This window comes from Stylophora pistillata, chromosome 8 (assembly GCF_964205215.1).
Source record: "Stylophora pistillata chromosome 8, jaStyPist1.2, whole genome shotgun sequence".
Lineage (NCBI taxonomy): Eukaryota > Metazoa > Cnidaria > Anthozoa > Scleractinia > Pocilloporidae > Stylophora > Stylophora pistillata.
The window spans coordinates 12,104,630-12,115,979 of record NC_142526.1 but is presented as its reverse complement, the minus strand read 5'-3'; the positions used below and the strand labels follow the sequence as shown (position 1 = coordinate 12,115,979).

The 11,350-nt window shown below is 38.9% G+C and overlaps 2 protein-coding genes across 4 annotated transcripts in view; both read left to right on the top strand.

Annotated features, from left to right (window-relative positions):
• Nucleotides 1-312: 312 nt before the first annotated feature.
• LOC111330732 (uncharacterized) overlaps nt 313-11,350 on the top strand; it is a 12,829-nt gene continuing 1,791 nt past the window's right edge. The window contains exons 1-8 of one of the 3 annotated variants that reach the window (XM_088731699.1): nt 313-3,238; nt 3,958-4,888; nt 5,406-7,960; nt 8,369-8,496; nt 8,669-8,789; nt 9,186-9,268; nt 9,655-9,810; nt 10,635-10,696. In XM_088731699.1, the coding sequence (XP_088587825.1) occupies nt 359-3,238; nt 3,958-4,888; nt 5,406-7,960; nt 8,369-8,496; nt 8,669-8,789; nt 9,186-9,268; nt 9,655-9,706 (6,750 nt within the window). In that variant the 5' untranslated portion in view covers nt 313-358 and the 3' untranslated portion in view covers nt 9,707-9,810; nt 10,635-10,696. Of the gene's footprint in view, nt 3,239-3,957; nt 4,889-5,405; nt 7,961-8,368; nt 8,497-8,668; nt 8,790-9,185; nt 9,269-9,654; nt 10,565-10,634; nt 10,698-11,350 lie in introns of those variants that run through there. The other 2 variants (XM_088731700.1, XM_088731698.1) reach the window with 2 other exon arrangements.
• LOC148725000 (uncharacterized) overlaps nt 10,622-11,350 on the top strand; it is a 22,944-nt gene continuing 22,215 nt past the window's right edge. Inside the window, exon 1 of the mRNA XM_088731426.1 lies at nt 10,622-10,696. Within this exon, the coding sequence (XP_088587552.1) occupies nt 10,622-10,696 (75 nt within the window). The remainder of the gene's footprint in view (nt 10,697-11,350) is intronic.

The following is an 11,350-nucleotide window of genomic DNA, read 5'->3' as shown; positions in this document are numbered from 1 at the left end:
TAAAAATGTTACAACTTCCTACACGGTGGCTGAAAACTAGTTCCCAATTTGAAAATTTAGTTGCCATAATTTCTTTTCTATAGGCCATTGTGACCATGCAAAGCAGTTATAGCTTGAAATACGGTACATGTAATTGGCTCTACGTTTTGCAGTTTGACGTTAGGTGAATGTGTAATGGTGTTGTATACATGCACACATGGACATGGATTTTAGTATATTTCCCTTTTAATGACCCTTGCTGGTAATATATTATGAGATGTATTAGTGTCATTAGAAGCTAAATATTTTTGTTGTTGTCTTAATTCATTTTAGGAAGAAAGAGAAGGAGAAAAATCTGATCTTCAAATCATCTTTCATCATGAGTGATAAAGCTGTATGTGACAGGCTTCTTGAAAATTTGCAATTTTATTTTCTCCATGAGAAGATCACAGATGGAAGTAACAGTATTGAAAAGTTGTCTCGAATCATTGGAGCAATCGATCGTTGTGATGAAGGTCAAGTTTATTATAAAGCTGCACAAAGATATGTTGAACAAACTGTGATAGGGTTATTAGAAGGTTCTGGGACCCACTTTATCTTTCTTCCTCCTCACAGCGACTCTTGTGATGAATCAAATGTGGTCTCTCTATTAAGTCTCCTGGCTTTTCAAAAAGGAAACACTGCTTGTTTGGAAAAAATAGCAAGCCACCTTCTTGATTCTCCAAGTGATGGTTATTTGATGATGAATGTGGGAGTATTGTTAAATCTGAGGATGAAGTACAAGCATAGTGAACAATGCTTTTCAAGTGCATTGAATTACTTTCAACAGAAACAGCATCATCTGGGCACTGTTGTTGCTACTGTTAACTTGGCAGCCTGCTATAAGGTCTGTGGAGACTATCAGAAAGCTCAGTTTTATTGTAATGTAGCTGTTGAGTTGTGCCAGGATACTGCAAGAACCTCACTAACAGACATTCAGTTGATGTTCAAAGTTGTTTTTAGACTTGCTCGCTTGTCTAGAGAACTCACAGACTACAAAAGTTATTATTATAGTCTGAGAGTTGCTGTAAAATTTGACATTGATGGCATTAATGGTGCTTTTGCATTGAAGTACGTGAAGCAGCTGATGACTTTGCAACTGAAAGAACATGAAGGTGAAAAGATTAAACATGATGAACTGGAAGAATTTGCCTTACAACTGTTTGCTGCAGATGTATTCATGAAAGCACAGCCACTGACTGCTGACTTCATAACAACTGTTATGACATTGGCAGAGATGTACTGTACTATTAAGTGCCTCAAAGAAGCTAGGCAATTAATTGACAAGTTGGAGGCAACATTCTTGCGTGTTTATGGTGGAAATGGCCCACTCTTTGGCTTTTTACAGTACCAAATTGGTCACTTCAAAGTCAAGTATTGTGAGGCCAGTGAAGCACAGAGCACTCTCCAAAAAGCTGAGGAAATATTCATCCGCTACTTTAGTAGAGGGTATCACATGGTTGGATCATGCCAGAGTCTACTGGGTACCTGTGCCTTGCACAAGGGAAACCTAAAAGAAGTGCATCATCATCTGAAGGAAGCTCGCATCTTATTTGAGAAATTAAATCACCACCACCATGAAGTAGGAGAAATCCTTTTGAAGTTAGCTGACCTGGAGAGTAAGGCTGGAAATTTTGAGAATGCCAAATTAATCATTGAAGAAGCATTAGAAATCTTCATATCCGCTTGTGGTAAGGTCTCCCTTCAGACAGCCCTTACTTATCTTCAAGGTGCATCTATTTTGCAGAGGAAAGGAAAATTTGTGCATTCAGCTTTGGACAAAGTGAAGAAAGCCAATGACATCTTTGTGCACCAGGGCTTGCACCATGATCATCCAGATGTTGCCTTCTGCCACTATTTACGAGGCCAGTTACTGCACTCCTTGGGTCAAGTCAAAGAGGCAGAAGAGGAGTTCCTCTTTGTACATCATCAGCTCTCATCAAGGGATGACTTGTCCATGAAGACCGAGGTTATTGCCCCTGAACTTTATCGAATGTTCTATTTGGTAGATGCTGATGGCCTTGCCCTCAGAGGTTCTCTCTGTTCCCATTTTCTTTCTCTGGTCAGTCTGGCAGGTATGAAAACAGGAGATGAAAAAAGAGGTCATATGAAAGAAATTTTCAACTGTTTGGAAGAGCTTGACTCCACGTTCCTGACAGTTTTAGATTATTTGGGCAAATATGTGCACTGTACATTGCAGAGAATTTTGGAGGCCAATGTGCAGGTTTACTTCACTTTGATTCTTGATTCTGCCACACCACTGGGAGAGGATGAGTTCTTTTCATCAAAATACAGTGGCAAGGAAAAGAAGCAACCAGGAGATTATGACAATGTGTACTTGTTGTCATCATGCAGGAACAATGGAAAGGGGCCACAGTTTCTTCTCTTCTGGAAGACATCTGATGTCTTGGAAACAGGAGACATAAGCTGCGTAACCTCTTCTTTTCGTGAAAGTGTAAAACTGCTGTGTCTACAACCCAAGTTTAGAAAAACTTTCCTTGAAGGACAAGAGTTGTTCATGAAGCTGCTAACTCAAGAGCAATCACCTTCTGTACCTTCTCTCTCTTCCCGAATTGACTCTCTTCCACTTTTAGTTGAGCTAGAATTATCAAAATCACACAACCAGTGTGACAGCATTGATAGTTTTCCCACTGCATCTACTGTTTGGCCTTTGGCACATGTGTCTTACTTTTTCTACAGATTTTCTTCTTCTGATAGGGCACTGCTTGTTTTTTACAAATGGATTTCAAGTTTAGGTAGAAAACTAGAATTGTCTGAGGTGCTTAGTATTTCAACTCTGAAGGTCCCCTCTCCCTCTCAGAGAAATTGTGCAGTCCACTTTACTTTTTTTGACCCAATCTGTGCCTCTTTGTCTCTTGCTGTTGAGGAAGGGTCTGTTCATGTAAAATGTAGAACTGTAAAAGAAAGTGGGTCAACTTGCATTTGTTCCTCAGTAAGAAGTGCTTTGGAGAGCACTGTGGAAGTGCTGGAGTCTGATGTTGCAGGATCAGTCTTCGAGCAAAGTCTTTGGTTGCCATGTGTGGAGGATGGTGGTGAATTTGATAAAGAGCGAACAAAATGCTATGGTCGCTGTAAGGATTCTCAAAATGAGTCGTCTTCCTTCTCTGACCAAAAGTTGGATTTACATCCACAAACTAACTGGGAGCCAGATTCGTATATACTAAAGAAGGAACCATCTGCTGACCTGTCACAGTATGAGGTAATGAAAAATTTTACTTTGTGCTGAAATCATTACATCAAATTGGCTCATAAAAGCTTAAACTTCTCCAGATAAATTTTTGTTATGGCATCACATAAATATGTATGTACTTGGTGTAATCATACATGTATGTCTTTCTCTGCCTGCCTATAGAGAAGAGAGAGGAGGGGGCTACAGTTAATAAGTTAAGGAGTAAAAAATGTTTTGTTCCCATAATCTTAAACATTGCATTGGTTAAAGAGTAACCTCTCAACCACTGTTTTAAGGTGTTTTTGAATCAGCAGACATTTTTTGGAGCTTTGGGTCATCTGTCATTCTAAAGAATTTTCCAAGATGCACTGATAGAATAGGAATTAAGTGGTGAATTTTAGTTTAGTTAAAATGAAGGAATGTACTGGACTGTGGATCAAGTATTCCAGGTTCAAGCTGTTGTTGGGGTCACTGAGCTTTGTCCTCAAATCAGACTCTGAAAGTCACTGATTCAGAATTCATAATGAATAGTACATGTATTTCTAGTATAAAGTGAGTCCATTTTCAGCAGCAGCCTGTGTAGTAAAATTGTTTTCTTTACAGGATATACCTGAAAGAAAGTTTGAATATCATTTTTGATTTAGCCATAGCTGGGAGATGCTGTCAGAAATTAAGTTTTTAAAGATTGGCAATGACTTGCTGTATTATTTTCGTTTGCTTTTAATTGACTATGGTTTGTCATTTGACAGGATACCGAGTGCCCATCATTTATTGCCCACCCTGATGACACACTTGGCACAGATCTTTGCATACAACTTTTGGAGTGTATTTTGAGAAACAGACGGTTATCTTTAGATATAGAACTTTCAGGCATTAACAACCAGTTACATACTACTGATGGCACAGAAGAACATGTCAACTCTCTGTTTTCTCCTGGGTCATCCTCATCACTAAACTGTTTGCCTTCAAGTCAATGTGATGCCACAAATGAAAAACCAGAGTTTAAGCCAGAAGCTTTGCCATGTTTGGAGGATGTCATTGAGGAAACATGTCCAGGAAAGGAAACTGGTAAAGTTTCATACTCACCATCAACATCACAGGCAATGTTTTTCAACAGTCACTACTCTGAGTGTGCAGCAGAGAAGTCAAATTGTGAAGAAGGTTTAATTGCAGATAATCATCCTAGCCCAGAAACAAAGGAAAATTTACTACCAAATGAAATTCCTCAAGAGGCCTGCAGTGTTAAAGGGGTTGGTACATGCTTCCACAAAAAGGAGTCTAGGGAGGACCAAGGAATAGAAATTGATCAGAGTCCTGGACCTTCATTCACTACAGTTGGAAGGGAGAATGACAAAGGGACTGTTGCCATTAATGGCCTTGTTTGTGAATTGCAAGATGAAGTTGCCTTCTACCAGGATCAATGTCGTGAACTAAGAGAAGAATTGGTAGAACTGAAAGAGAAGTGGAAGCTCTCTGAAGATGAAAAACAGGATCTTCAAGCTGAAGTAGGAAGACAGTTGTTTCTAGAAAGCAAAGAAAAGCGATGCAATAAGATTTATCAGCCCCCCAGTGAACATGCAAGTGGAATGAGTATGCCTGGTAGAGTAAGAGGTGCATCCCATGACTTCTTGGGTATGGGGGCTAAACTGCTTGGTGGTGCGGGTCCTTTAAACAACTCAGGTAAAGACTTTCTTTCATTTCAAACTTTTTACCACATGGAATGTGCATCTATCTTACCTAGTAAATAAATATTGGGGCTATTATGCTCCACCTAGGATTCATACTAATTGTATGTTATGAATTACTTCTACAACAAAATTTCCACTGTGAGGTACATTACTTACCATATCTTAAGATGATAATCAGAAAGTATGCTTCAATAGTAGTGATCATGACTTTCTGTCTTCATCTTTAATGCACCTCAAAACGCAGGAGTGAATACCACCAGAATCTAGAACCTTGTTTAATAGCTATTTGGTCAGTGCGATAAGTTGTTGCTAAAACTTTATGATGTACACTTGCCTATATTTTGAAATTCCACTATGAGAAAAAGACTCTCAAAATTTCACCTTTCTTGGGATGTGTATAAATGCTTGCATTATACTATTCCAAGATGTTATTGATAATGAATAAGAGAGAAAAATACCTGCATTTCTAACATTTGCCTTACATCTATTTTGTGCCTGTCCTCTTGCAGGTTTCTTATTTCAACAAAGACTTCAGGAAATCTTAAATTCATTATCAGAATTGGAATTAAGCAGAATCAAGACCCTTGTTCGACCTTTATTGGATTGCCCTAGACTTGCCAGGATCAGGGAGGGTTCTGAGTTGTTTGAGGAATTGGAAAGAAAAGGGGAACTTTCCTATTCCTTTGTTAGAGATCTCCTGGGAAGAATCCATCGTTTTGATCTTGTAGAGAAACTTGCTGTACCTTTTCACAATGGTGATGAATCATACAGAGGGGAATCTTATTTATCTCAAGAGAAAAATCAACAGAATGAAGGGTCTGAAAGTGTTTCTGGTGTTGATGGTAAGCAGTCTGATGAAGTGGAAGAATGGAATGACATTTTTGACAACACTGAAGCTGATGGAGAGGTCCAATTTTCCAACAGTTCTAATATAAATCCATTTAACAGTGATAGTGAAGTTGCTACTGTTACTTTTCATGCAGGGATCATAAATGAATCAAGTTTTGTAGACATGGATTTGTCAAAGGAAAGATGTGACTCAGCCTCAGGCTTGTCTCAGTCATTTGATGTGCCAAGTATTGGAGTGGTATCTGAAGAGAAGTCTCAGTCACTTTCAGTTACAGGTGAACAATTTGAAAGTGGAGAGCTGAAAGGAGCATGTGGTGCTGGAAATGAAAGGGGCAGGGAAGGCTCAAATGAATCCTCTCTTCATGATGGTGCAGAGCAACAGTTCAATTTTAATCATCATTTCAATGACATTGTAGATGGTGCTGTTAACTTACCAGATAGAGCCCAACATAGTTTAATGCTAGAAGACTTTACTGGTGAGAATCAAGATTCTCTTCCTTATGGAGACACAACACAGAGGCAAAATGTTTCAGGTGCAAGGATCACTGCTAAATTGGACAGGGCTGTTGATCAGTCTGATTCTCATGTGAGCAATGAGTCAAACAAATGGGAGCATTTAGGGGCCAGACCAAGAGACAGACCTCCTAAAATAGATAGATCTTCAGAAACTTCTTTGCTTTATTCATTAGAAAATTTAGTTCCTCCTCAAGTTGGTGGACCAGTGGCTCAGGGAGTGGCCAATGCATTCTTAGCAAGACACTCGGAAGACAAACATCTTCATGAAAGTCTGTATTACACTAATGCTGAGGAGATATTTACTGAAAATTCTTCATTACCAGGAGCTTCTCATGTAGATGGCATGAAAAACTTGATGGACTCAAACAAAGCTAAACAAAACCTGGGTGACTCTCAATTTGCTAGAAGGCCAGATTCATATAATCAACTGCATTCCTCATTGTTCCATCAGGCTGGTGGAGTGTACATAGGAGGAAATAATGGCTTAAACACTGACTTTAACTTGTTAAATCCTATTATTGCCAATGACTTTGCACCTTGTACAAGAATGCAAGATGGGACTTTTCCATATTTACAAAGAGATGAACTTCATTCAGGGTTCACTGGTTCAGGATTGACCTTTGATTTCATGCAGACCACAGGATCTCAAACAGGTGCTTTTAACACATCAAATTCCAATTTCTCAGTAAATGACTATGCTCTTGGTACAAAGGAGCCTCAAATACCACCAGATGGGCATTTTACAAGTTTGCAAATTAATCAACCACCTCAGCCAGGATTCAATGGTTCAGGTTTTTCTTTTGACCTGACAGAGACCACAGGACGTGAAATGACTCCTTCTGCAACTGTTACCCATAGAAACAGTGACCTTAGTGGCAGTTCATCAATGTTACCTTCAACAACAAATCTGGGATTATCAGGAACTTCATCAGTTAATATGCAAACCTATGATTACCGTCCAGATGCTTCCCCAACAGCATCTTCAGGTGCAAGGGCTAATGGATTTGACAGCAAGCTTTCAGCAGGATTAAAATCAAGTGGAAGTAGTCAGTTATTGCCAGTCACAACAGGAAGGGATGTTTTGAATACATCTGGTCAGGGTAACTCTAGTAGCAATGCAATGAACACATCTGGTGATTGTTTGGCCTCTGCCCATTATAGAGAAGGAAGCAGGGCCCATAATTCTTCAAGCTCTAGGTTAATATCTGGTACCAATACAGGAGAAAGTCTTAATCAACAACCTGGCCAAACTGGTGAATCAGTCACGAACAGAAACTATGGCACAGAGTCGGTGGAGTCCACAGATAACTCCTTGCTTGAATTGGAACAGCGTGTTGAGGAAGCTTGTGCAATGGTGGAAAGAGTTCTGCGGGAAAGGGAAGAAAGAGAAGAGTTTGGTCGGGAAATTGAAAGAAAAGAGCATGAAATACGAGCAGAAAGAGCACGGAAGAAGAGAGAAAGAGAAGCAAGAGAGCTAGAGGAAGCCAGAGGATGGCCTCAACAGCAGGAACCAGTTACTGGACAGTCTTTGTGGCTTTGTGAACATTACCAACGTCATTGTAGAGTGCGTTTTCCTTGCTGTACGAACTTCTATTCCTGCCACCGTTGCCATAACAACTCCAAAGAATGTGACAATGAGGAAGCCAAAGCAAGTCATGCTACTCACCTTAAATGCAGCTTTTGTCATCATGAACAAGAGGTAAATGAAGGGTTTTTAGTCGTGTCTTTTTTTGAGGGTGAAACAAAAAATGCAGGGTAGAGATTCATGACTTTGTCCTCTTTTTCAGTAATTTTTGTAAACTGTTATGGTGAGTAATTCATTAGGATACACATTCTATGATGCAAAATCTCAGAATGGTTACTACACAATGTACATACAATTTTAGTTGTCTTCTAAAAACAAACAAACAAGAAAACAGGCAAAACAAATCTCAATGTATTTAAATACCAAAATGTTTCCTGCTTTTCATGGTGACCACAATGGCCACAGCTTAGAGCACTGCTCTCTCTCTGATAAATGAGGCAATCTTTGTGTAGAACTCAGCAATGATAATTTGCACTAATGTGCTTTGTGAGACTTATGATTTTCCAAATCATTTCCTTTCAGATTGCTGAAGATAGTGCCAAGTGTCGTAGCTGTGGAGCAAAGATGTCAGCGTACTTCTGTGCTATTTGTAAACACTTCACCAGTATCGACAAAAATCCATACCACTGTGAAAAATGTGGAATATGTCGGTAAGAGACTGAACAAAAACCTTTTCCAAAAGTCATCCCTTTGCAACCTACAACATCGAAATCATAGAATTGTTTTTTTGAGTTTTTCTTACCTTGTAGCCAACTTTCCAGATTTTATTTTTCTATCATTTAAAGTGGAGCAGTGGTCTTATTCTGCTATGTTTTTTTGTAGCATACATAAAGACAAATCATTCCACTGTGACGTGTGTAATGTCTGTCTTGACAAGCGCCTCCAAGGAAAACACAAGTGTAGGCCAGACTCTGGCCATGATGAGTGCTGTATCTGTTTGGAGGTGAGCTGTTCACTTGAAAAATACCCTATCATAGGTTTTAAATCATTTTTATTATTTTTGTAACTGTAACAGTAGTTGATATTTTCTTAACAGTTTTCTCCTAATTAAGTTATCCCACCCTGTATGGGTGTCACTGTGTTCTTCCCAAACCAATGTAACCAAAATCACATACACACAAGCTGTGTTCTTTGACCACTTTTTACATGTTATGGAATTTTTTTGTTATTTTCCTAAAAGACATATAAATGTACTTTTGTTCAATTTTTGTCACCCACTACATGTTAATACACTAGAAGATTTGTTGATACCTTCTTTTTATCCCTCATTTCTTGGCTATCTAATAACACTGCTTCAATCATAAATTAAGTATAGTAATTTTTGAGGGTTTTCATGTAGGATGCTTTCAGTGGATGTCAGATTTTACCCTGCTCACACAAAGTTCACCGGGAATGTGCAATAGCCATGATACAGAATGGAATGTAAGCATTTCTTTAATAATTTTTTCTTGACTTCTTTACCTTGTTTGTTAATTTCTGATGTCTTATTAGAGTATGGTATAAGCTTGCCTGTTTCAAACAATATACCTCTACTCCACTTATTATAATTATCTCCTTGAACTGCTTTACTCAAAAGCGATGAATAGATAAACAGTCCCACTAACTAGATAAACAGTCCCACCAACTAGACAATGGAAAGGAATAATAGAAACAACAACTAAAACAAGTCAGATTTTTCTTGCAATTGAGGAACCCATTCAGCACCTTGCTCTCTCACATGTGGGGAATCAGGTTTCTACTGTAGGTCTTATAACCTACATAAGTTAACTTCAGTGTACATGATCAGTTATTGTGTGTTTCTGTTTTAGTCGTACCTGCCCAGTGTGTAGACACCCACTGTACAGCCCAGCTCCAGAATGAAAATTGCTGCTTTTGGTGATAGTGATAGTCAGCTGCACAAGGCTCCCATGTCATTCAGAAGAAGAAGCATGCTGCAGGGAAAAAATTTTTTTTACATTTCTGATGTGTGTACATTTATCTCCATATTTAACAAATATGCATCGTGATACAAACAAATTTGTACGTTGAAAAATGGCTTTCAGTTAGGTTTTGTTCTAAGAATGCTGAACTTCTCTGACAAGGAAACAATTTTGTTTTGTCTGAAAAAGAGAGAGAGCATGTTCTTAAAATGAAAAAAAGGCACATGATATTTAATTAATTACTTGATTGTTGAAGTTGTTTGATCTCGTTGTTTGAAATTTATCTTTGCTTAACTTTGAAGAATTCAGCTGTTACATTGTATTTTGATATGTATTCTGATAAATTTGAGATACGTTCAATTAAATATAAATATTGTTAATCAAGTTGTTCTGGCTTTTCTAAAGATTGGAAAATTGCAATCGACTTTGCCCTTCTGCACATAACCGTAACAGTCACCGCCCCCAAGCATCCCCCCCACACACCCATGCCTAGCCCCCACGTGATTTTCCCACTAATATTTGTATCGTAAAGCTTTTCATGAAAATTTTTACAGTGCCTACTAAAACTAGTTTGTCGGAATGAATAGAAAAATAAAAAGAAGGGAAACCTCTCTTTGGGGTTTCAATGTATTTCCCATAGTGAATTTCCTCACTTACACGATTTTATTGTCCTATTCCTGATCCTGACGTCATCTCCGTATCCACTACGACAGAGCTCGCGAAAGGGAGAAGATGACCGACGGGAATAGCAAAAAAATGTTGTCGAATAATGAAACGAGTTTAGGGGACGAAGATCCAGGTAGAGACCCCAAATTTCATCGCTAAACTAGTGTTTTCTTCTTTTTCAATTTAAATTATGTCAATCGTAGGTGCTCCGTTAGCAGCCTCGGACAAGCTTCAAGGTGACAACCACAGCACCCAGTTAGCCAAGGTAGGTGTGATGTTATTGTTTTCGTTCCGTGTGTTGAGGACATTCGCTCGTAACATGTCGATCAAGTATCGTTATAATCACAGCGTAGTTACGGCTTACGGTTGTAATCACAGCGTAGTTACGGTTTGTTACATTTGATTGTAAACGTAATGCCGAATTAAGGCTATGATATACACTGTAAGGCCCGGTTCAGACGCCGATCTTTTCATGAGCCGAACCTAATTCCTTGAAGTACCTACATGAAAAGATTGGCGTCTGAATCAATGTGGAACGGCTATTTCAACCTGGAACGGCTCACCCGCTCTTCCCGCCTGGCTTGGCAAAGAATTTTGCCTTTGGAACGGCTTCGATTCAGACGGCCGTGCTTTTCATGTGCCGATCCTGATGCATAACCAATAATGTACTTTGCAAGCAGTTAGATTGGTTTTACTGAAACTGTATTTGGAACAGCTAAAAAGAACGGCGTTTGAATCAACAGGCGTACTTTTGTTAATTTGGGTCCGTCCAAATTCGAATTGAGTTCGGCGTCTGAACCGGGCCTTAAGTATTGCATGGACTTTGTTCGAGTGGACTTTAGTACTCTTCTTCGGTGATAAGAATGCATACAGATTTTATGGACGGGAACTGTTACCTAGTTATTCTCACTACACCATT